Raw genomic sequence first — 21,552 nt, 5'->3', positions numbered from 1 at the left:
ACGCCCAGATAGCTATTAGCTAGCTAGTGTACTGTGAACCGCCCCAGCGAGGGGCAGTCCATGCATGTTCTGACCAAGAGATTTGGTCCTGACTTGTGTTCATAGTGGGCATGCTTTACGAAGGGTTGTTGTACGCAGGGAAGTTATTTGAATGTAATACTAGCGTGGCTTTGGTCATTTTACATCTAAAACGTTAGCTTTGATCAGTGTTGCCTCAATTGGCGCATTTACTTTCACCTGCATGATTAGCCTAAACGTTCCTTTGGTTTACACACAGGCTTAAACTGTTTTAATTTATAAAATATAAACAATTATGCTCACCATGGTATCCACTAAATGTGATGGTCATGAAAAAAAAACAATACTACATACCAGTACTACATATCCCATGAAGCATACTTCTGCCGACATCATCGTATCCAGGAAGTTAAATGCCGTTGCCAACAAAACATGTCTGTGCCCTGAAGTGCATTTCTCTCTGGAAAATGTGCTCCCTCATCTAAGAAATTGTCGAATGAAAGGTAAGCCGTAAGTTATTATGTCGCAATCAGTAGTGAGTGGCATAGTTTTGATTATAATAAAATAAATAATGAATGTGGTCATAATCTAGCTCAGATGCACAACCTTCCAGGTGGCCTTGCTGATAGCTAGCTCAACATAGAATGTTTTCACAATTTATGACATTTAAGCAATAATTCACGTTTAAAGCAAGCCTAGTAGTTTGCTCTGTTCCAATAACTAATTAGGGCTACTTTCTTTCATATTCCAGTGAGAGATGAGCTGCATCCAAGACTCTATGGTCCTAGTACAGCCTGGCACAGCCCGGGTTCTGGTCACAGAAATGAGCGGGTCAGGCCAATTGAACCCAACCCCTGCTGTCTTTGAGGACTCTGACATGCTGGTGGATCTCTATCTCTCCCCAACAAAGCTGGTTAGATCCCAATTGGTCAATTGTTTTTTAAGTTATTCCACGTAGATCAGGATATTTCTTCAGTTGATGTGTGTTTTCCTATGTGATCTTAGTCATCCACGTGAGTACTGTGATGTACTGTAACAAACCTGTACATACGTTACTGGAAGAGAGTGCTTGAGGCAGCAGACAAGAGTCCACGCGTGACAGTCCTCCTGGGTGACACTGTATTTTACAGCCATTATCACGTTCCATGACCTTGATTACTGAGTGGACATATGGAGGGATATCTATAAACCTGTCAGCGGGGCAAAGGGTTGATGAATGGCAAGCTCCACACAGCCATTAGCATGACATAAAAGTGAGAAGATCAGACATCCATACCCCCTAATATATCATTCATACACATCCAGTTGGTCAGAAGCCAGAGCTGTTTGATTGGTGTTTTTTGCAAGTAGCGACAACGCAACTTGTGACTGAGGCATAACCCATATCTGTCCAATTCAAGAAGTTGAATTTTCTGTATTCCCTCTTCAAGAAGTTACCTGGAAGTTACTGCCTATTGGTCTTGTAATTTGATCAAATGAGTCTTGAAATGTGGTTGACCAGTATAAATCACTGCAGTTGCTTGGTGAGAATACTAGTAGCCTTTTTAGTTGAATGGGCCTGTGGAAAGGGGAATTCAGTCTACTTAGAGACGGAACACTACACCTGGTTAACCATGAGCTATTGTCAGACACCACACTAGTCTTAGTTGCAGCCTGAAGCAGACATATTCAAATTAGCAGTAGGCTTACTCAAATTACCTGTACTGTAGTGAAATAAGACAGAATAAGCCTCTGAACTGACAGATCTTCCCCTCAGAAATCGTTGAGCGGCACAGAAGACATCTCCCAGGTCAGCTCCCTGGAGATCTGTGTGGATACTCGGGAAAACACTCTGGGTAACTTTGGTAAGAGTCTGCAGTGTAGCCTGTACAGTGTGTTTCCACAGTAACATACCATATCATCGTGGTTGTAATTAAACTGTGTAATGTAATGTCATGCCTGCATTAAGCAAAAGCTTTTATCCAAAGCGACATACGGGGGAGATTTGAACCTGGGTCCCCTGATCTGCAGTGAAATGCTGTGCTGTTGAGCTATACCCATCCTCAGAATCTCTTTAATGTCTTACTGTAAGTGTACTCAGTCATAGAGGTGATCTTTTGTATAGGATGCGGAAATGTACAACGATCAAAGCCCTCCTATTGTTAAATACTTGTTTTGAGTGTAATGACGCAACAAGATATAGGTGGCCACAGTTTCAATGCACAAAGACTTTGGTGAATGACAGATAACGGTCGAACAGAAAGGGGTCTGTGACTCACACAAAGCTGGCAGGTTGGATTCTCCCTCCAGCCTGTACCACAACACTAGTCCTGATTGAGCAGATAAGGACAGGAAAACCACACCTACTCGTACGTATTTCAATCAGACAACATTCTTGTGCAAGAACATGACAAGAACATGACGGAGGAAGCCAGGTCAGGAGTGAATCCCTCAGACTGGATAGCAGGACACGCTCAGATTGAAAGATCTGACGAGGTTCTGGAGCTGGAAGAGAGCCAGCGAGTATCAAACCAAGTCACCCTCATCAGCCAGTAACGTCACTCTCTATCTTCCCGTCTTCCTCTGACAGGTGCATACTTGCCCAGGCTGCTACAGTTGAAACTGAACAACAGTATGATAACGTCAGTCAGGTAAGTGGAAAGTCCCACTCCGGTCTTCCCTATTTTGCAGATGTCTCCCGTTCTCTCTTAATCAGTTAAACAAATCATTTGAAAGATCACCACACTGTGGGGAAGACAGTGTGTGTGTTTGAGGGGGGGTGATCCAGAAACAGTTCAACCACAAGCCAGATCAGACACCAAGGATTATAAACTCACCCCTCCTTAGAAATCTCATCCACCCATAATGAAAGAGCCAGGTAGACATGTTAGCGTTGAAGAATGTGTAAGCTGGACCAAGATGGTGCTCCACTTTTGTTTGTGTGTATTTGGGTATATGTGTGTGTGTGTGTTATTTTTTGGAAATGACACTGTAATTGGAACCAGATGCCCTCAAGGCCCCTGTCACACTCCACATTGTGAGCCGTCCTGTAGCAGGGGCCTGGGATGTATGTCAGGGCTGGGCTGGAAAGATGCTAGGTCCCTGGTGGTCACAGGGGTCTCGGCTGTCCTATAATCCTGCGGGTAGGGTTGGAAACGGGGCTGTCGGCCTGCAGGTGCAAGGCTCTGGATCCACCTGGGCCAGCAGGGACCTGTGACATCCGAGCCGAGGGGAGCAGCTTGTCCAGTGCATCTGTGGGGAGGATGAAACAGGCTGTAAATCAGACAGACAGGTACTCTGACCAAACAGATTTGGGAGACTCGCAGTGTCTCTGTCAAGTCTCATTTTTTGTGCTGATTGCTGTTACAGCTGTGTCAGTACGTACTGCAATTTAGCTGTATATCCCAGGTACAAATGTAGCTAATTAATTTGCTATATTAGCTATATATAGCTAATAATTTGGTCAGCTTGTCTGCTGTCTTTGAGTCATCTTCTTGTCATAATGACAGCGAACACAAAAATATAGCAGCATTTTGGCACATTGAGTACGGGCACAGAACGATAAAAAAAAGAAAAAGAAGGGCAGGACGTTTTTGACTTTGCACGCACAAAGACTCCCTCACAGATGGTTTGCCGCTGAAACAATATGCAGCTTCTTCTGTGGAGTTATACGAGCCTGCGGGGGCTTTTGAGAGCAGCACAGGTGGAAGAGTGCAGCGGAGGGGAAGAGAGGAGCTCTATGTATGCCTGGAGGGAGCCAGGGATCAGAGAGGAGCAGAATGGGAGACATAGAGCTGCCTGAACCGCCCTGAGAGCACCAGCCAAGGCCTGGCCGGACATGCACAGCCCCTGATAGCATTTCCTGTCCTGGGCTGTGGAGGCTGCCTGAGGAAGACTGAGAGTGCTGGGGAGGGCTGGGGTCAGAGAGGAGATAGCTGCAAAAGGAGGGTTGGATAGTTGAGGAGGCCAGGTCAGGGATAGACAGGTCTAGGACCAATGCAGAGGCCAGTCCTTGAGGGGAGATGAGACCAGAGGTTGTGGAAGGGAAGGGCTCTAGCTGGCTCAGATGCTGGGGCCTATATTTCGTGATTGTCTTTGTCACCGTCTCTGACACACCCTGCGTTTGTGTGTATGTGTGTGCTCAGGGACCTGGGGACCACCCTGGCCCACCTGCAGGTGCTGTGGATGTCTCGCTGCAGTCTGGTCGACCTGGATGGTATCCCTTCCTTCACCTCTCTGAAGGTACATAGACAGGGGCAACCACTTACCACCACATCTAATAGAAGTCACTCGGTGAAAGACACGCCCCAAAGTTTAGAAAAGGACTGTTTCCGTAATCAATACAACTCGAATCATTTATCACTTTCTTATATCATAGCACTGCCTTGAATCGTGTGTGTGTGTGTCTTCTCCCTGTCTCCCTGGGTCAGGAGCTGTATGTGGCCTACAACAGTATTTCCGACCTGAGCCAGGTGAGTATGCTGGAGCACCTCCAGCTGTTGGACCTGGAGGGGAACGATGTGGATGACCTGGTGCAGGTTCAGTACCTGGGCCTGTGCAGCGAGCTACGCACCCTCACCCTGGAGGGCAACCCTGTGTGTGTGTGCCCGCACCCCAACGCCATCCAGGTACGCTGGGTTGTCGTTTGCTCTCTCCCTCCCTTCTCCGTAGACATAAGCCGACTGCACCTCTATAACTAACACACGTCTGATAACGTTAAGTTATTCAAATTCTACTTGAACTGATTGCATTAGATGGGCCAAGGTAATGTTATCAACAAGAATCATCCCAGTAAGCAGTAGTCTGATGCCAGTGATCTGCTGGTAGCCACTAGCCAATTATGCTATCCATGATAATGCTGTTCAATTAAAGACCAAGATTTTGTGTGTACTTGTGTGCATGTGTGAATGTTTCGCCGCCGTGTCATTTGGTGTGTGTGTGTGTCTGTGTGGAAGGATTGGAGTCTGTGGGATGAGATTAGCCAGCCTCTCCTGTGTTTGCAGGCCCTAGCCTGCTGTGTTCAGGCTGTGAGCCATGGCTGTCCCCCATGCCTCCCTCATGGGTCCTGCAGATAATAGCCCAAATGCAATTACTCTGTTTGGAGACATGAAAGGGCCCTGTGGTATCCCATGTTTCTGCCAAGGGGGGTCTGGATCAGTCAGTACAGGGCATGGGTACATGGCCAAACACCTTACACCCTGTCTTTTGTTCTTTAGCATGTTCTGTCTGTCGCTACCATGCTGCGATGTAGCGCTACAGCTTCAGGCGTGGATGGATCGATTGGAGTGTGTATATATGCTTCCTGTTTGTTTCCATGTCTGGTGCCTTAGGACGCTGCAAGTGTTTTTTTGGGGGGCAGAGTGAGTATGGTGGTGTTCGCCAAACAGCAGCAGGAAGTAGAAAACTGGGGCAAATGAGGGGAAGATGCTGATCCGAATATGCGTTAGGCTCGTTCTTTGGAAGGTGGTTATTGCGTTCTCCTCTGTCCAAACTAGCATCCCTTTATAAACAGTATTTTTGGGGTTCCCTCTCTCTTTATCTCTCTTTGTCCTTCGCTATCGCTGTCTCTCTCTTCCTCTCGCCCTATCTTTTTCTCACTTTCTCACTCACTATCTCTGCCTCTCTCTCTCTCTCTCTCTCTCTCTCTCTCTCTCTCTCGTTCTCTTTCCTGCTTTTTGTCTCAGGCTTCTTCTCCCCTTTTCTTATCGTTCTTCCTTTCAACCCTCTCTTCCTCTTCCTCCCTCTACTCAGTGTCTGTGGTTTGGTGAAGGGGGCGAGTACAGCTCTAATTCGATCACTCAGCAGCCCAGTGCTTTTACTAGCTGTTCTCTGTGTACAACTCTTTCTCGCTCTCTGTACTGCTCTTTCTCGCTCTAATGCCATCTCCCTCTTTCTCTCTACTGCTCTCTATTTGTTCCGTCTCTCCTACTAACCCCCCCTTTCTCTTCCCCCCCCCTTTCTGTTGTCTCCCTACTGATAAAGGACCAGAGCCCAGTACAAAGTGCATATTGCCTGCATTAACGCTCACATCTTGGCACGCCCAGCCCTTGTTTTTGGCCTCCTTTGGCTTCCTTAGCAGGCTAATTGTTAAACTAACTTACTAAGCGAATCTACCGATCTCTCTATGGTTGGTGTAAGGGGACTGTGCTAATATAGGTCGACCTTTGATCCATCCCCTTCACTTGTGAAATCCCCCTGTGGGGCCAGATCCCAGGTCACACTGACCGGGTCAGGATGTGGTGCAAGTCCAGACCCGCGCCCAGGCTTGTGTGTTCCTCTCAAGGCAACACAACCAGGAAGGATGGCCTGTCGCTTGATGATCTGCTATTCCTGTTAGTCAGAGTGTTCCATGCCCTATTCCTCTGTTATGTTTCTCCTGTCCTCTTCCCTGCAACTAGACAAAGTACTGTTACCGCTCGGCCGTAAGAGAGCTGGTCCCTCAGCTGCGTTTCCTAGACGACGTGCGGGCGGAGCAGGAGGTGGAGCGCGGCTCCAACAGCAGCTCCATGGAGGAAGACTGGGCTCTGCTCAGACAGTCCATCAAAGAACCCAGCAACAACCCCTCGGAGACCGCAACGGGTGAGTGCGTGTGTGCGTGCTCGAGTGTGTGGCTACATATGTACCACTGGAGGTTTTCACGAGCTATGCAACTGTGTTCATGTTTCGTTTCAGATCTTAATGTTGTTCTTCTTCTCTCCTGACAGAGGAGAGGGCAGCCAGTGTGTGTGCCCTGGCCAGACCCAGCTCTGGCCAGCGCCCTGGCTCAAGCCTCTCCTGCTCCCGGCCTGCTAGTCGACCAGTCAGCTCCAGGCCCCATTCCTCAGCCGGGTCCAGACCCCCTTCAGCCGCTGGGGCCAGCCGCACCATCCTCTCCCCTCAGGGCTCCAGACCCGGTTCTGCTGAGTCGGAACCAGAAACAGTGGACCCAGACGCCAGCATCCTGACACACGGTGAGCAAGGACGGAACTACATATGAGGTCGCCGTTCAAACCTTCTTAAAACAAAGAAAAAACACAATTATTGATTGAAATATTGCCCAGACCCAAATATTTTAATGTCCCAGAGTCTGTCCTTGGACCTCATTGTAGCCTGCCCTGGCTCAGACGTCATCTGCTATATGAAGTGAATTCATCAAGCGAAGCGCCACGTTTACCTCACGTACACCTACTCAACAGTGCCACCTAGAGAACACATTGGAACCTGAACCCAAAAAGAAACACCGTTGAGCTAGAAGTCCACGAGTGAACTATTTGAATTGAAGGTCATCATCTGTGTGTAGGTGCGGGCAAGATCCTCTTCTGTGGGAACCCAGTGCAGGCTCTCCGCGCACGGCGCCAGAAGATGAAGGTATGTTGGAGCGGACGAGGAAAACCCTCCAAAGCCCAAGGCACGACGTTGTCGTGTTCACTGGGAAACGTGTCGTTAATGAATCCAGGCGTGTTGTGGGCCCGCAGCAGTCCCCCCCCCCCCCCCCCCCCTGGCCCAGGGGAAGGCAGTGTGACAGGGCAGACAGATCTGGAGTATTTATGGGCTCTGACAGGCCATTATGACTACCCTGGCGCGGCCCGCTTGTCTCCTTAATGCGATGTCAGAATTAACAGAAGGAGATAATTGTCGTCGTGAGGACAGCGGGCGGGCTTTAGCGGGCCCCGACTGCTGTGGCAGAGGTGACGTGACAGACGGGCTTGCCCCTTGTCAGACGCTGGCGATCTGTCATCCTGTCAGCTCCGCTCAACGGCTGTGTCTCTCTCTCTCCCCTCCTTCTCTCCGTTTCCGTCCTCTATCTCTCTCTTATCTCTCTCGCCCCCCCCCCCTCTCTGCTGACCTCCCCCCCGACCCTCGTTTTCCTCGGGGTGTCGCTTCAGCAGACGGCCCCCCCCGCGCCCGCCCACTGCGCCCCACCCCTCCATGTTCCCGAGCACACGTATGACCTTGGGGAGACGGACGGACGCGAGCGCTGTGACGTGTTCTCGGAGCTGCGGGCCTGGAGGGAGCATCATAACAAGTACTGACCCCCTCACCCGTCACTGTCCATTCTGGATAAGGAGAGAGAGGGGGGGGGAGGGAGGGAAGAGAGAGAGAGAAAGAGAGGAAGAGAAAGAGTGTTCCTGTGTATTGCAGACGTCTTTTGGCCATCGAGAAGGAGGGTTTTCCCCAGCCGATGACCTACCTCAGTGAAGATGACGAGGACGAAGAGGACAGCCTCAGCGTTACCCTCGGCCTTGAAGAGGAAGAGGGGAAAGAGATGCAGGGAAACAGAGGAAGACTCGGGGCAAACTCGTCCTCTCCAGACTTCTTATTCCATTCTCCCTCTCCAGGTGAGTTCCATAACTAGACATACTAAAAGACTGACTCCACTGAGTCACAGTGTAGCACAGTACCGTCTGAAAATCGTCTAAATATGTGTTTGATTTTCCCTCTAAATAGACCTGTTACAGAGAGAGGCCATATCTCCCGAGGTGGCCAGACTGTCCATGTCTCCAGACTCCACTCCATCACCCTCTCCCCCTCTCAGCTCCACAGCCTCCCCTGCTGGACAGGGGAGGCTGGGGATCCGAGCTCGCAGGCTGAGGCTGAGCCAGGCTGGGGTCAGTCCTGCTGGGACAGCAGCAGAAGCAGGGCTCGGCAGAGCCGACCTGGGGGAACTCCAGAGGCTCCAGGAGGGGATGAGGCCCAGAACCCCTCAGCGGCCCCAGACAGCACACCTCCCCCACCGGCCAGCCTCCAGTCCCCTGGGCTCTGGCCTCAGGGAACCATGGTAGGGTATTCCTCTAGGCCGATCGACTAACAAATCCCAAATTTGGGGTATAATCCAATCTGCATCATTGTTCTTTAAAGATGACTCCGTGAAATGCATCTTACCGATTTCTCTGTGGTTTAGCGTACAGCTCATGTCGGCTGATTAGATGTTGATTGACCTGATTTTGAGTTTCTCCTTCCTTGCAGGAGAGAGGCAGGCGTGCCCACTGGGACGTCTGTCAACGGGCATCAACCAATCATCATGCCCCGCAGGCCTCCGGAGAGGCTGGCCGCGGCGCGTCCTCGCACGGCCAGAGCGGCCCTGCAGAAGCCTCCGCCATGCCCCACTCTCCAGCCCAGCAGAGGGAGCTCTCACCTAGACTGAGCCCACACGCTGAGGTGTGTGGCAGGAAGAGTGGTCAACAGGTGCAATGACCCTAACCGTGCAACAGGGCTTTAGAAGCAGGGAGAGCAGGGGTGGACTCGCTGTGGTCTGGAGATCTCTTCACAGAGCTGTCACTCTGTGTTCCCCCAGTGGACCGAAACCCTACTTTCAATATGAGAATCTGTGGAAGGTGTATCCCATAAGAGTGACCCATTACTGTCTCGGTGGTTAAATAACCTGTTCACTGGTGACCCGTGACTCACTGTATCTCTCTGCTCGCTCACACCTCTACTAAGAACTCGCATACTTTGACACCTCCGCTGAGCGTCATTACACAAGAACAACTGTGTTTACAGGTGTTTATAGCTGAATGTTGAATATTTAGATATTTTTTATGCTGCTTATTTGCTCAGTTGCGACTGTGTTTTGGGTTGAAATTGTCATGTTTTTTTATTCACTCAGATGCTAACTTAAATAAATATAAAATATTGATCTTCTTCTACTTCACCGTATTATTTACAGGTGTAATTTGAAGAGAAAGATGAAGTGATTAACCACTAGGCGGCGCCATATTCTTTTCTATGTTTTTAACATGTTGTGTTTGTGGGATATGGTCATCTAGCCGCTAGGTGACCATATCCCACAAACACAACATGTTAGTACGCTAGATTCTAGCGCACTAATGATGAATACACAGAGTCAGGACAGATACATTTCCCATTAGTTTAAATATATGATGGTGTGGTCTCTGCATGCAGTATTGTTGTAGGTTAGCTGACTTGGCCCTGGTCAGGTTTCTTGGAAAGCTATCAAAGTAAGGTGAACCAGATATGGTATGTTCAGTTCTGAGATAAGCCCCTAAGGGTACAGCGAGGGAGAAAGAGGAGTGTTTATTTTTACGGGAGCTGTAGAGATGTGGCAGTCAGCTCCATATCTGGGATTCCATGTTGCCTGCAGGTGAACAAACTCTGTGTCGTTGGCATATCTGAACAAGCCCAATCCTGCGTGAGCAGACCATACAGGAATCAATGTACACAGTTACTGTATTGCTTCAATGAACCTCTCCTTTTTTTCCATTTTACAGATTTCCTTTCTGGAAGCTTTTGTTGCTGTGGAGAGTTGCTTCAAGGAAACACACACACATAATCCTGCATGAACAGGCAGGAATTCCATTGCATTCCATGTCTGCCCCTTTCTATTCAACTATTAACCAGGAACATAAAACTACAAATACAGGGTCTTGTGTGTGTGCCCATGGTATGGGAGGTCTGGAATGCTCTTACAAAACAGAAGGAGGCTGTTAGTTTGACTTGCCTGAATAACCTTACAAGTGTTATGGCTGTGTGGCCATTCTTCCATCACCCACCTGTACTCGGACCTGCAGTAGATCACATGCTGCTGGGTGATGATGCGTCTGCCTGTTGACTGTTTATTGGAGTCAACTAGATAGTAAATTAGAGAGTGAGGTATATATAGTCTGGGAAACAGAAACATCAGTGAGCTTGTGTTTTATTTGCTCTGGCGATGTCAGGCTAAGGTAGATTCTCTACTCTGGGATTTAGCATAGAGACTTACGCCAAGTAAATCACACACACATTCCTATAACTTGATTGAATTAGTACCTACAAAGGACTCTTAACACACCATAAAGTTTGAGCTTTTCTCATAAAATCAATTTATCATGCCCCAAGATGTATGGAAGTTGAAAGTCACACATTGGTGTATTTCCTATTTATGAGGTAAGAAAAAAAGACGTAATTGAAACAGGCTTTAATCAAATTAAAAAGCCAGTTAATATTTCCGCCCCTCTTACGCTCATCCTTGTGGCATAATTTCCCAAGAGATGTATAAGAATTTTAGAAAAGGTTAATTTTGTCAACAAGTTTGCTTCATCAAGGATGTTCCACTTGATAGTCGCTCAGTACCAGTGAAAACCAAATCATCATCATCAGACACCAAAGAAAAGGATTAAGAGTAGGTTATTGAAAGACCAATGAAGAATGCATAACTTGTTTAAACAGTTCTCTGGTACTGAGAGAGACAAATGAGAAGGTACGCTCTCGCCAGTAACAGCCCTCAGAAGTCACCATCAACGATGGCAGGAGGAAGTGGACATTTGACAGCCATGAGTCAGACCACATTCTACCATCCCTGACGAGATGATTAACAAGAACACACCTGGCATTGTCAGTAAGCTGCAATCTACACATAATTTTGAGGGAAGCTGTTCTTACCTGAGTTAGGTGACTGTTTCTAAAAACAACAGCACATTTTAGCAGGTTGTTTGTGGTGGTGGAGATCCAGTCCAAACAGGCCCATCATAAGGCTTGGGCAAGGACTCAGAGTGCAGAATCCAACAGGGAGGAACATTCCATTCCATAGGGGGTATTCAACTCTAGAAGTTAATGTGTTGGAGGAGATTTTACAGATAGATGCACAGAATATCACGAGGTGTGTGCCTTCCTTGCAACCCATTCTGCCGGTTCAGAAGGCTTAGAAGCAGATATCCTGTTGAATACTCGGTGATAGATAAAATATGTATATATAGCTATGTATTTGGTGCAAATACGGTGTAATTTTAGGGGACAATGTGCAAAAAGAAAGAGGAATTCAATATATTTTCATGAGGGATGTTTTTTTCGAGGTCAGTGTTTACTGTTGCCATGAGCGACGACGCAGCGGAGGCGGTAGATAGCTCGATAACTCACATGACACTAGCCCTTTAAGATGTCAATCAGTGCTGTGTTGTTGATGCTGAATGGGACTGGGAGGGGGTGATACGACAGTAATGTGCAGTCGGTATCGGGAGTTCACAAGTTGCTAGATGTAAGGACACAGATGTTTTCAGGTATACCGATGTGAGGTCTAATATCACTTATATAACACTTTTGAAACCAGAATTCACCATTGTGACTTTCGCTAGCTGGCGCTCAAGTTCTGCACGACCCGTACGACTTGGTAAGTCACACATTACACTACAATACGTAGCTAGCACCTTTCTGGCTTTTTGGGTATCAACCGTCTCATCTAAACCTCGAAAAACTTTCAAGATGTGTAGCTAAATGACTAGCATATTTTGATCTTGCTTGATTATGGTTGAATTATTTGAATATGAATTATTTAAAACTAGCTTGTCTAGCTACATCATTAGTCAGAAATCCCCACAACAGGTGGTAATCAAAATTGCGCTGTGGGATAATGATAGTCAAAAGGTGATATGATTATTCGTAGTCTGCCAAATATTGTTGAACTTCAGTAGGATGTGAATCAAACTGTCTGTCCAGGCCCCGTTCTCCTTCTCATCTCCCTCCACCATTAAATCTCTCCATAGTGAGTCATCTGTCCAGCTGCTTGTAGGAGAACAAATATATTTGTTGTGCGCCAGCTGGAGATGGCACTATGTTTGTCTTTTTCCTCTCCTCTCTCTCCCTTTTTCTGTCTTCCCCTATTCCTGTTCTCATGCACAAATGCGTGATCACACACACACACACATCCATAGTATACACTACTCTGCAATAATTGTGATCACTGACATGACCCCGATGAGACTGCTGTTCCTGGTCAGTTTTGATCATGGTCAGTAAGGTCCTTCCTTGTAGCACGGTATTACATTTAGTCATTTAGCAATATTTACATTTAGCAGACACTCTTATCCAGAGCGACTTACAGTAAGTACAGGGACATTCCCCCCGAGGCAAGTAGGGTGAAGTGCCTTGCCCAAGGACACAACGTCATTTGGCACGGCTGGGAATCGAACTAGCAACCTTCAGATTACTAGCCTGACTCCCTCACCGCTCAGCCATCTGACTCCCAATATTATTAGTGTCTCATTCAGTACTTTTGTTGTGTAAACTCAGTGGCTGGAACTCATGAATAGTCATTGCTCAATAGTCAATAGTCAATTGCGTCAGTTAGTCCTGTAAATCAATTTCTTCCCCCCTTCGGAACCTTGCACATTGTCGTTCTGCTTTGGCATGTTTTTACCCTTCTCCTGGACTATCATGATATCCTTTGATTAAAAGCCCCAATAACACACATTAGCCTTCTTCTGTTCTGTGTCCTCAGACCAGCTGAACTGGGGGTTTATCTATTCGCTAGGCCAATCGGCACAATTCCTTGTGTCTCTTTTGGAACAAAATATTGACAGAGCGTGCTCTGACACAATACCTCATTGTGTGGTCCTGGTGATCACAGGGTCTGGGTTACCTAAAACGTGGATGTCTCTGTTTGATTAAATGTCTACTGGGTCAGTTGCCGAAGATAGTTATACCATGATACAGTTATACAATGACAAAGTAGTATAGTCTGCTTACTTCTGCATTTAAAAACTGTTTGGTGTTCTTATCAAAACTCTTAAATGAAAAGCTGTTACAAGCTAGTTAGTTCCCAGACCCTGAACCTGTCCTGTCCATTACCAGTCAGGATAAATCTCAGAAGTGCAGACCGGTCGTTCCTGAGTCTTTTCCTGGTTTTGATCAGACTGCATCCACCACCTTTACCAAGGAGTGTTTTGATTGACACCTGTGAACGAGGTGAGATGCATGTCTGCTGCAGACTTCTGAATTGTGGAAGTTCAGCTGTTTCTGAGTGTGGGCCAGGGCTGAGTCACATGGCTGGAGAGCATAGTTCCTCCCAGGCGGTGGTATTGGAAGGTAGGGGGTTTGGGGGAGAGGAGGGGGTTGGGGGAGAGGAGGGGGTTGGGAGGTTGGGAGGCCAAAGGCCGAAGGCCCCCCGAGTCTTGACACAGCTTGAGGGAACGACAGGAGCAGGAGAGGGTCTGGTCTGCCCTCACCCCTCCATCCCACCCTCTCCACTTCTCCTACCTTCTTTTATTTTTACTCAGTCTTTATCTTTATATATCTTTCTCTATATTTATCTCTTTCTTTCTCTTGCTCTGTCTTGCTCTCGCTCTCTCTCTTGCTCTCTCTCTCGCTCTCTTCCTCCCTCTCTTTCTTTGTGCTGAGGGAACTGCAGTTCTGCAATCATGTGACTTTTTTGTCTCAACACAATTGCCGGTGTTTGTCATTGGCCGATTTCTTTGAAAGAGCGTTGGTCTCCAGGGCGACAGAGAATGGCGGCACCACTTCACTTTTCTCTTTCTCTCTGCCCCCTCCCCTCTACGCTGCGCTGAGTGAGTGAGTGAGTGTGTGTGTGTGTGTGTGTGTGTGTGGGTCTGTCTCTCTCTCTCCTACACTCCAGTGGATCAGGTAGCAGACGAGCACACACAGACACAGTGACAGGGCTCTTTTCCCTCTTCTCCTTTTTCATCAGTCCCACAGACACACAAACGATTAGATTCAACAGGAGGTGAGTCTGGCAACTGCTTTTAATGCTTTTGGAGTTTGTTGCTTGTCTTGTGTTTGCCTCTTTGACTGTTGTGAAAATGATCGGTAATAGACTGGTAGAAAATGTTTGAGTCCCATATTGAATGGTACCACAATTCTTTGGCCGCTGTTTCTTACTAATTGAATAGACTCCTGGATGCAAACTCTTCTATTTAATTAAGGAAATCCCCATGGTAACGATCTGAAGCAGATTAGAAATTGTAGGCCTAAAAAAAGATGTCTGTCAGGTTACTATCATAACTTTTCATATTGTTCCTATGAATAGTTCCAGAAGACACTGGAAGCTTTCCTTGTTCTAGAATTAGAACCTTAAAAACAAAACAGCTGTGTTGTCTTGGTTCCATCTGCGTCATCATGGCCGACACCACCATTTAGGTTGTGTTTGTGGATTATGCCACTTAGTGAGATTTTTTTATGCGTGACAAGCATCTTAAAGTGGGGCCCTCTCAACTGCCGCACTCGGCTTCCACCAACCAGGTGGCTCCGTCTGTGTTTGGTTACCATGGCAGCACCCAGAGTAGATCAGGTCCCTCCTTCAGGTGAACACTTGCCTGATGGCCCAAGGATCACCTTCCACACACGCGCACACACACACACACAGGGCAGGCGCCTGTTCGTGTCCAACATTACCCTTACAGGTGTGAATAGCACCCCCTCCAACACTGTTTTCCTCTGCTGAAGACCTCTGTCTGAGAGGCAGACAAGAAGTCACTTGTGTTTTGACTAGACTAATGCGGTATTCCTGACCTGTGGCTGCCGTTTAGAGTGCTCCGAAAGAGACGGGAGCATCTCTGACAAGATCAGGCTGTTGAATTAAGGTGGTGTAGAGTTCCGGGTGTGTGACCCTGTGCAGGCTGGTCTCTGTGCCAGACATGGACTAGTGGAAATCCACACACACAGGAAGCAGGGGCTAGATTGTGTCCTGTCCTCCATCCAGAGATATGAAGTGTTGGGCTGATGTAATCAAGAGGAAACCGGCAGTGACTGTCCTGTGTTGTTCCTGCTGGGGCATGCTATGATGTCACCCCTGCTGACCTCACAATCCTGGCATTCCTGGCCGCCGTGCTGTGCAAAAGAGCTGTGTGTGTGTGTGTGTGTGTGTGGGGTGGGTGGGTGGGTCGTGCTACAGTCAGAGACAGAGTCAGACCTCCCCCTGTGACTCCCTCATTAATTAGGAATGCAGAGCCTATCCACTTACACCCACACACACACGCGCACACAGTCCTGAATTCACGCTCAGGCGCATGTCCGCCCCACCCGTGAGCCGTGGCCCTCAACCGGCGATCCGCTCTGTCTGCCCTCATTTCCATAGAGACGAGCCACAGGTGCGGGCGCTGCCTGTGCCCCCAGGTTTGGCCTGGTGGTCTCTGGGAGCTGGACCGCTCTGCAGGGCTGGGAGAGTGATCCACCCTGAGAACAATAACCCCCCGTGTTATGTTTCCCCAGCAGGCGGATGTGCGGTTGGTGGGGCGTAGTGTGTGTGTGTGTGTGTGTGCGGGGGTGGGTTGTTAGAACACTAAGTGGCCCCCACCACTGCCCAGTCCAGCCCAGCTACAGGCAGAGCCCTCCTTTGATCCAGCAGAGCCCGAGCAGAGTGGTTCACTTGAGGAGAAGAGCAGAGGTATATCCTGGGGAGGGGGGGGGTTATTGTCCCCTCAGGTGTTTGGATAGTCCCTTCACCAGACTTGGTGGACACAACATGACCACCACCTGTAGACAGACACACACGGGGCCTGAGGAACACTCAATATGTCACACGGGGCATCCGTAAGTGCCTGACAGTGGCCTCTCTCTCTCCGTGTGGGGCTTATTTCTCCTTTGTTCATCCCTGATCTCTGACCCCGAACCACCTGACTGGTTATTTCTTCGCGTCCTGCTCGGCCAGCCCCACCTATTGTGGTGGCTACAGTGAAAGCAGATCAATAACAACACACAGGAACCCCTCTCTGTCTCTGTGGCAGGCTAGCCAAGCCTGTCTGTCAGGCCAGCCACACTGTCTAGTGTCTCTATCTCTGTCACATTTGAAATGTCTCTCTTTCAGACCGTCTTTCTCTTTGTCGGACTGACCAGGCCAACTGTCTTCCTGCCTGTCTCTACAGAACCTATCGTTTTCCATTTCCTCACTCTTTTTCTTTCTGTCTGGAGGTGTCAACCAAAAGGTAGCCCCATGTGGGGGGGGGGGGTACTCCCCCCATTGCCCAGGCCCCACCTTTACCCCTTTGTCCCCCGCTTACCCCGCTTACCCCCCTGCCCCCCAGGACCCCAGTAGGCTTGGGGTCAGTGAGTGAATATGAGTGTGTTGTTTACTTAACTGCCTGGCTTTGTGCTCTCCGAGGGGCACACCGAGAGATAGAAAGAGGGGTGGGGGTGGGGTAGAGAGGGAAAAGAGGGAGATAGAGAGAGATAGGGAGGGAGGAGTGGGGGGATATGTCCCCTGTGAGCAGAAATGAAACCAAACCAGTCCAGACTGGTATGAAAGACGGGAGAAAGACAAATAAATAGACCAGTAGTGGTGCAGCCATTCCTCTCCGCAGGACAAGGGCACAGCTGATAGTTTATGGAAATTACATTCTAATTTGCACGCCTCCTCAAATGGACCTTTGGAATACGGACCAGTCTTGAACTCTCCGACTGAATTCTGGCTGGAAGTAGCTGTTAGCTAAGGCCAAGGGTGAGCCGGTCTGGACCGGTTCTGAAGCGAGAGAGAGATGGAGAGAAGAGGAGGAGTGTGTCAAGAATGTGGAGGCTTCTTAAAGCAGTCCTGAGACCCCTCTTGTCCTCTCCTCTTACTCGTCTCCAGCCACACATACCTTATCTGTCCCTCCCATCCCGACAGCTTCGCTGACCCTGAACCGCTAACTGGAGGACAATGGGCTGTTGTTGGATGAGGTGAAGATCCTGATATGGAAGAAAGAAAAAAATTCTCCCACATAGAGGATTTCCAAACACAGCTAGCTCTCTGGAACCCCCCTGTCAAAGGACAAAACGCAAGTCTTTGTTTCGTACTAGGGTTGGATGTGCTATATCTGAGAGCAAACTTGCAATTACTTTAGTGAAAGCCATCCAGCTCATCGTAATGACACCCTAAGAATAGCCGGGATGATGGAGCAATGGTATTACCCCGACCATAATGACACAGGCATGCTATACTTAGGTCTGTTTGGGATCAACAAAGCATTACTACCTTGCCTTACCAAGCGTGACCACAGACCCGTTCCGAAAATGTTCCGAAAACACCGTGCCCCTGTTGGAATCCCGGTAGTAGATCTCAGCCCTGACCCTCAACCCGTTATGTCCTGTTTGCACCTGTTGAGGGGGGTTTCTGGGAAGGCATGACTAAAGGAGGAGGACAAGGAGGAGGAGGACAAGGAGGTCTAAATTCAGAGAAGGGGGAGGGGCTGAACTAACTCAGCGCTATTCAGACCTGACGCATAATAGCTAACAAAGAGATTATCCACATGCGTCCCGCTTCGTCTCGCACTCCCTCGTTCCTCTGCCCTCCACAGAACCTATTGAGAAAGTGCCAGAACGGACTGGTCTGTCTGTCCTCCACATGCCTGCGGTGATCTGCCCAGTTGCTTACCTTCCATTTTTTTTCGGGCCTCTATTGTGCTCTTCTGCTCTGCTCTGCCCTACTCTGCTTTGCTCTCTGATTTGTGTTCTCAGATAAGGTATTTAAGTCATTATGAAGTCTTGACTGAAGGGTGGTTCAAAGGCTGATCTGGGTTTGGCGGAACTCTTCTTTGTGTGCCTGGCATGGATGGTAAAAGAGGGAGGGAGATGTGTTGGCGTGGATTAGGAACGTGTGGATTTCTGCTTATGAATCTGTTTTCTTTTCTTCCTAACTTGGCTGGATTCACATAGAGGAGGGTTGAGGAGGAGGGAAGAGGTGAGAGGGAGGGAGGGATGTGGGGGGGGGATGGGGGCTGTGCAGAGGGAGGAGGCTCCCTCAGGAATGCCTCGAAGCTGTCTGTAAAATCTCCAAGCTTTCTCGCACTAATCCCCACATCACAAGACGGCCCCAGGCCCCCCCCCCCCCAGCCTCACCTGACCCCCCCCCCCCCCCCCCCCAAACACATGGGCCAACCACAGCACAGGATGCTGGCGTAGATAAGGCAGTAAAGTTGAATGACTTCTCTTCCCGGGTGGTGTGCTTTTATGACCTGACTTCTCCTCTCTCCGCCACCTTCTGCTTTTCTCACACTGAACCGTGGAAGCGTCAGACTATTCTTCAGACCTGTACTTTGCTTCCAGTCAGAGGTGTGTGTGTGTGCGTGTGTGTGTGTGGCAAAATACCGTAAGAGATGTCTTAAAGGTGTTGCTTGGTAAACCTTCCTGAGGGTAGGTCAAGTTCACATTCAAGCTGTAAAAAATTCACCATGCTGGTCCAATTGCTCTGTGACCACACCAAGACAGCCAGACAGCTGTTACAGTGCATTGGCCCTTCTGTAACTTTTAACCATTTCGACATCCTGAGCAATATTGAATCAGATGTTTGATTCTATTCATGTTTGTTATTATTTGCCTACTTTCAAGGCTGTATGTTTAGCTAGCTTGCCAAAACCAGAACAAGAACAACACCACCAGTATCAGCCTATTAGTGGCTCGCTCCATGGCATGGCAGGGTGTCAGACACAGGCTTTCAGGCTAACGAGGACCTGCTGACTGACCTGGTGATACCAGCTGACAGACAGATACTGGACAGAACCAGAGAGAGGAGAGGAACCTTCTGCTTTCGGGGGGGTGGGGGGGGTGATGGGAGACAATGAGTGTCAGAGATAAGAGATACAGAGAGAGAGAGGGGAAGGGGGAGGGGGGGGGCAGAGGTGCTAATGGAAAACAGGCCTCAGCTCCACACTGTGGTGGGAGTGAAGCCTCTAGGAGTGTCCCAGAGACAAGCCCACAGGGCAGGCAACGTCACCGTCCTGGACAGGACAACGCCACGAGGCTAGGTGTTTTTGTTCAGGAATGGTCAGGTTTACCTTTCCTCTGGGAGGCGCGCACACCAGGTGCGTGGGAATATGACCTCATTTCAGGAAGAGGAAGAGAGAATCACCTGAGAGAGTTAGTTTGCATGATCAGCTGTTCATGTGACTGGAGGCCAGAGGGAGGAAGTTTGCTGCCTCAGGTTATACAAACACACCCTTGCACGCAACACACAAACACACACACACACACACACACAGGCCCGCAACACACACGGATTAACTGATTGCAGTGAAGTGAGTTACACTTGAAACAACCCAAGTCACATGGTCTACTTAATACTTTATAGTGTTAGCAGCTGCTTTCACACAGAGAGAGACACAGTCTACTTCCCCTGCCCCTAGAGTACAACACAACAGCCCCATACTGGCTGTATACTGTATTACATTACTGAGTAATAGAGAAGCAGGGCGGGGGGGGGGGGGGTACTCCACCCCACTACCTGGAGAGGGGGAGGGGCTTCCTCTGTCAGCAGAGTGTCTTTTGGCAGAGTGTGAGTGAGAGAGAGGGAGTGACTTGGAGGGTGTGTTTCTGTGCGAGCTCGGGGAGGAGGAGGGGGAGGAGGAGGAGGAGGAATAGAGAGAAGGCAGGGAGAGACCTCAGCAGTCTGTTAGATCTCGGCTGCGGTGAGGACACCCAGGAGAGCTGCATTCCTGAGACAGCCAGCGAAGGAGACATAGAGAGACAGACAGATAGAGAGAGAGACAGTCAGACAGAGACACAGAGATAGAGATAGAGAGAGAGAGAGAGAGAGAGAGAGAGAGAGAGAGAGAGAGAGAGAGAGAGAGAGAGAGAGAGAGAGAGAGAGAGAGAGAGAGAGAGAGAGATGGGACAGTAGAGGAGTGAGCGAGCGCTCTGGTTCTACCGCTGACAGCTTGCCTGACGCACACCACCCTGGACTTTAGCTCGGCGGACTTCCTTACTTCCTCAGTCCCGGTTCGGGGAAAGCAGCTTGACGGATTTACCGGAGAGAGAAAACACAGAGGGGAAGGAAGACATTTCCACACCTGGTTAGTGACAGGTTTCCCTCGAAAATAGAATGGTGTTTGTCTGTGAGTGTGTCTCTCTGTGTGCGTGGGTTTGTTTGTATGTGTACAAGGTCATTGTTTTTAAGTTTTTGTTTTTCATGTTCCATGTTTGCATAGCACTTATGTCAGATCATTTGTGTTTGTGCACCTGGGTGTGTTTGGAATTGCAAGTAATATGCGTGTTTGTCATGTGTGAGTTCTGTGAATCTGGACAGCTGTGCCTTTTCTATAAACTTGTTGGTGTTCAACACTGCCCAGAATGAATGTGGAAATCAAACTTTTCGCCGTGTGAGATTGTGTGTGTGTGTGTTTCTATTGCCGAGTGTGCTTTTGTGTGTGTGTGCGCACTTTCTGAGGGCATGAGTTTTAATCCAGAGTTTGTGTGTGTGGCAGTGTACACACCAGCTCTGTGAGAGGAAGCTGGAGAAGGCTATCAGTGACACAGTCCACGTCACTCGCCTCATTCTAGCAGTCAGGGATTAAACATTCATTCATGGAGGGCATGGCCAGAGTTCAACCTCCTTCAACCGTTAGCCATACATTTCAAATGTTGGCCTTGTGTACATTTGAAACATTCACATTCTGGGCTAGTTCACATTCTGGGCTAGTTCACATTCTGGGCTAGTTCACATTCTGGGCTAGTTCACATTCTGGGCTAGTTCACGTGGTCCACATTTAAAACTTATATTCTTATATTATTTTTCGGCGTTGCCGTGGACTCTCTCCTTTATCATGATAGGTTCTCATTAGAAGTCTGCACTTGTCATCCAATCAGAGAGATCAATGAGAGGACTGGAGAGAGAGCACGTTTATTTTTCTGATATACTGTTGACCGTGGGGTGTCCAACCATTGTGTGTGTTTGCGCGTGTGTGTGTGTGTGGTGATGGCTGAACTCTACAGATAGTGTCATTGGTAATAGATGGGGAGTGTGGGGCGGTTGGTGTTGAGATTGAACAGTAGCATTTATCATCTCTTTAACAAGACCCTCTCTCACATTAAGGTCCACTTTTATCTGCGTCTGCATCACACGCACACACACTCGCACACACACTCACACGCACACACACACAC

The 21,552-nt window shown here is 48.7% G+C and overlaps 2 protein-coding genes across 9 annotated transcripts in view; both read left to right on the top strand.

Moving 5' to 3' along the window:
• Positions 1-22: 22 nt before the first annotated feature.
• Positions 23-10,267, top strand: lrrc56 (leucine rich repeat containing 56). Of its 5 annotated transcripts, XM_062461971.1 has the most exons (14): positions 23-521; positions 763-931; positions 1,775-1,862; positions 2,588-2,648; positions 4,143-4,239; positions 4,428-4,625; positions 6,396-6,576; positions 6,702-6,947; positions 7,277-7,344; positions 7,863-8,002; positions 8,119-8,315; positions 8,425-8,755; positions 8,944-9,135; positions 10,206-10,267. In XM_062461971.1, exons 2-13 carry the CDS (start codon positions 776-778, stop codon positions 9,119-9,121), a joined length of 1,941 nt encoding a protein of 646 aa, XP_062317955.1. In that variant the 5' UTR covers positions 23-521; positions 763-775; the 3' UTR covers positions 9,122-9,135; positions 10,206-10,267. The 5 variants fall into 5 exon arrangements, with proteins under 5 accessions (XP_062317955.1, XP_062317957.1, XP_062317958.1 ...); XM_062461973.1 differs by lacking the exon at positions 10,206-10,267 and having other exon boundaries at positions 770-931; positions 8,944-9,612; XM_062461974.1 differs by lacking the exon at positions 10,206-10,267 and having other exon boundaries at positions 7,866-8,002; positions 8,944-9,612.
• Positions 10,268-11,875: 1,608 nt separating this feature from the next.
• The window catches only part of rassf7a (Ras association domain family member 7a), a 27,974-nt gene continuing 18,297 nt past the window's right edge, over positions 11,876-21,552 (top strand). For 2 of the 4 annotated variants that reach the window (XM_062461978.1, XM_062461975.1), the window contains exon 1: positions 20,007-20,462. The gene's annotated coding sequence lies outside the window, so the exon portion shown is untranslated. Of the gene's footprint in view, positions 12,080-14,392; positions 14,429-20,006; positions 20,463-21,552 lie in introns of those variants that run through there. The other 2 variants (XM_062461977.1, XM_062461976.1) reach the window with 2 other exon arrangements.

This window comes from Osmerus eperlanus, chromosome 5 (assembly GCF_963692335.1).
Source record: "Osmerus eperlanus chromosome 5, fOsmEpe2.1, whole genome shotgun sequence".
Classification (NCBI taxonomy): domain Eukaryota; kingdom Metazoa; phylum Chordata; class Actinopteri; order Osmeriformes; family Osmeridae; genus Osmerus; species Osmerus eperlanus.
This window is presented reverse-complemented; position numbering and strand designations above follow the sequence as displayed.

What these genes read in the sequence shown, in the direction of transcription:
- lrrc56 (XM_062461971.1), top strand. Translation starts at nt 776, where the DNA reads ATGAGCTGCATCCAAGACTCTATGGTCCTAGTACAGCCTGGCACAGCC. An exon ending in CACGGCGCCAGAAGATGAAG is followed by an intron (nt 7,345 to 7,862) that starts GTATGTTGGAGC and finishes GTGTCGCTTCAG; the next exon opens with CAGACGGCCCCCCCCGCGCC. An exon ending in TCTGGCCTCAGGGAACCATG is followed by an intron (nt 8,756 to 8,943) that starts GTAGGGTATTCC and finishes CCTTCCTTGCAG; the next exon opens with GAGAGAGGCAGGCGTGCCCA.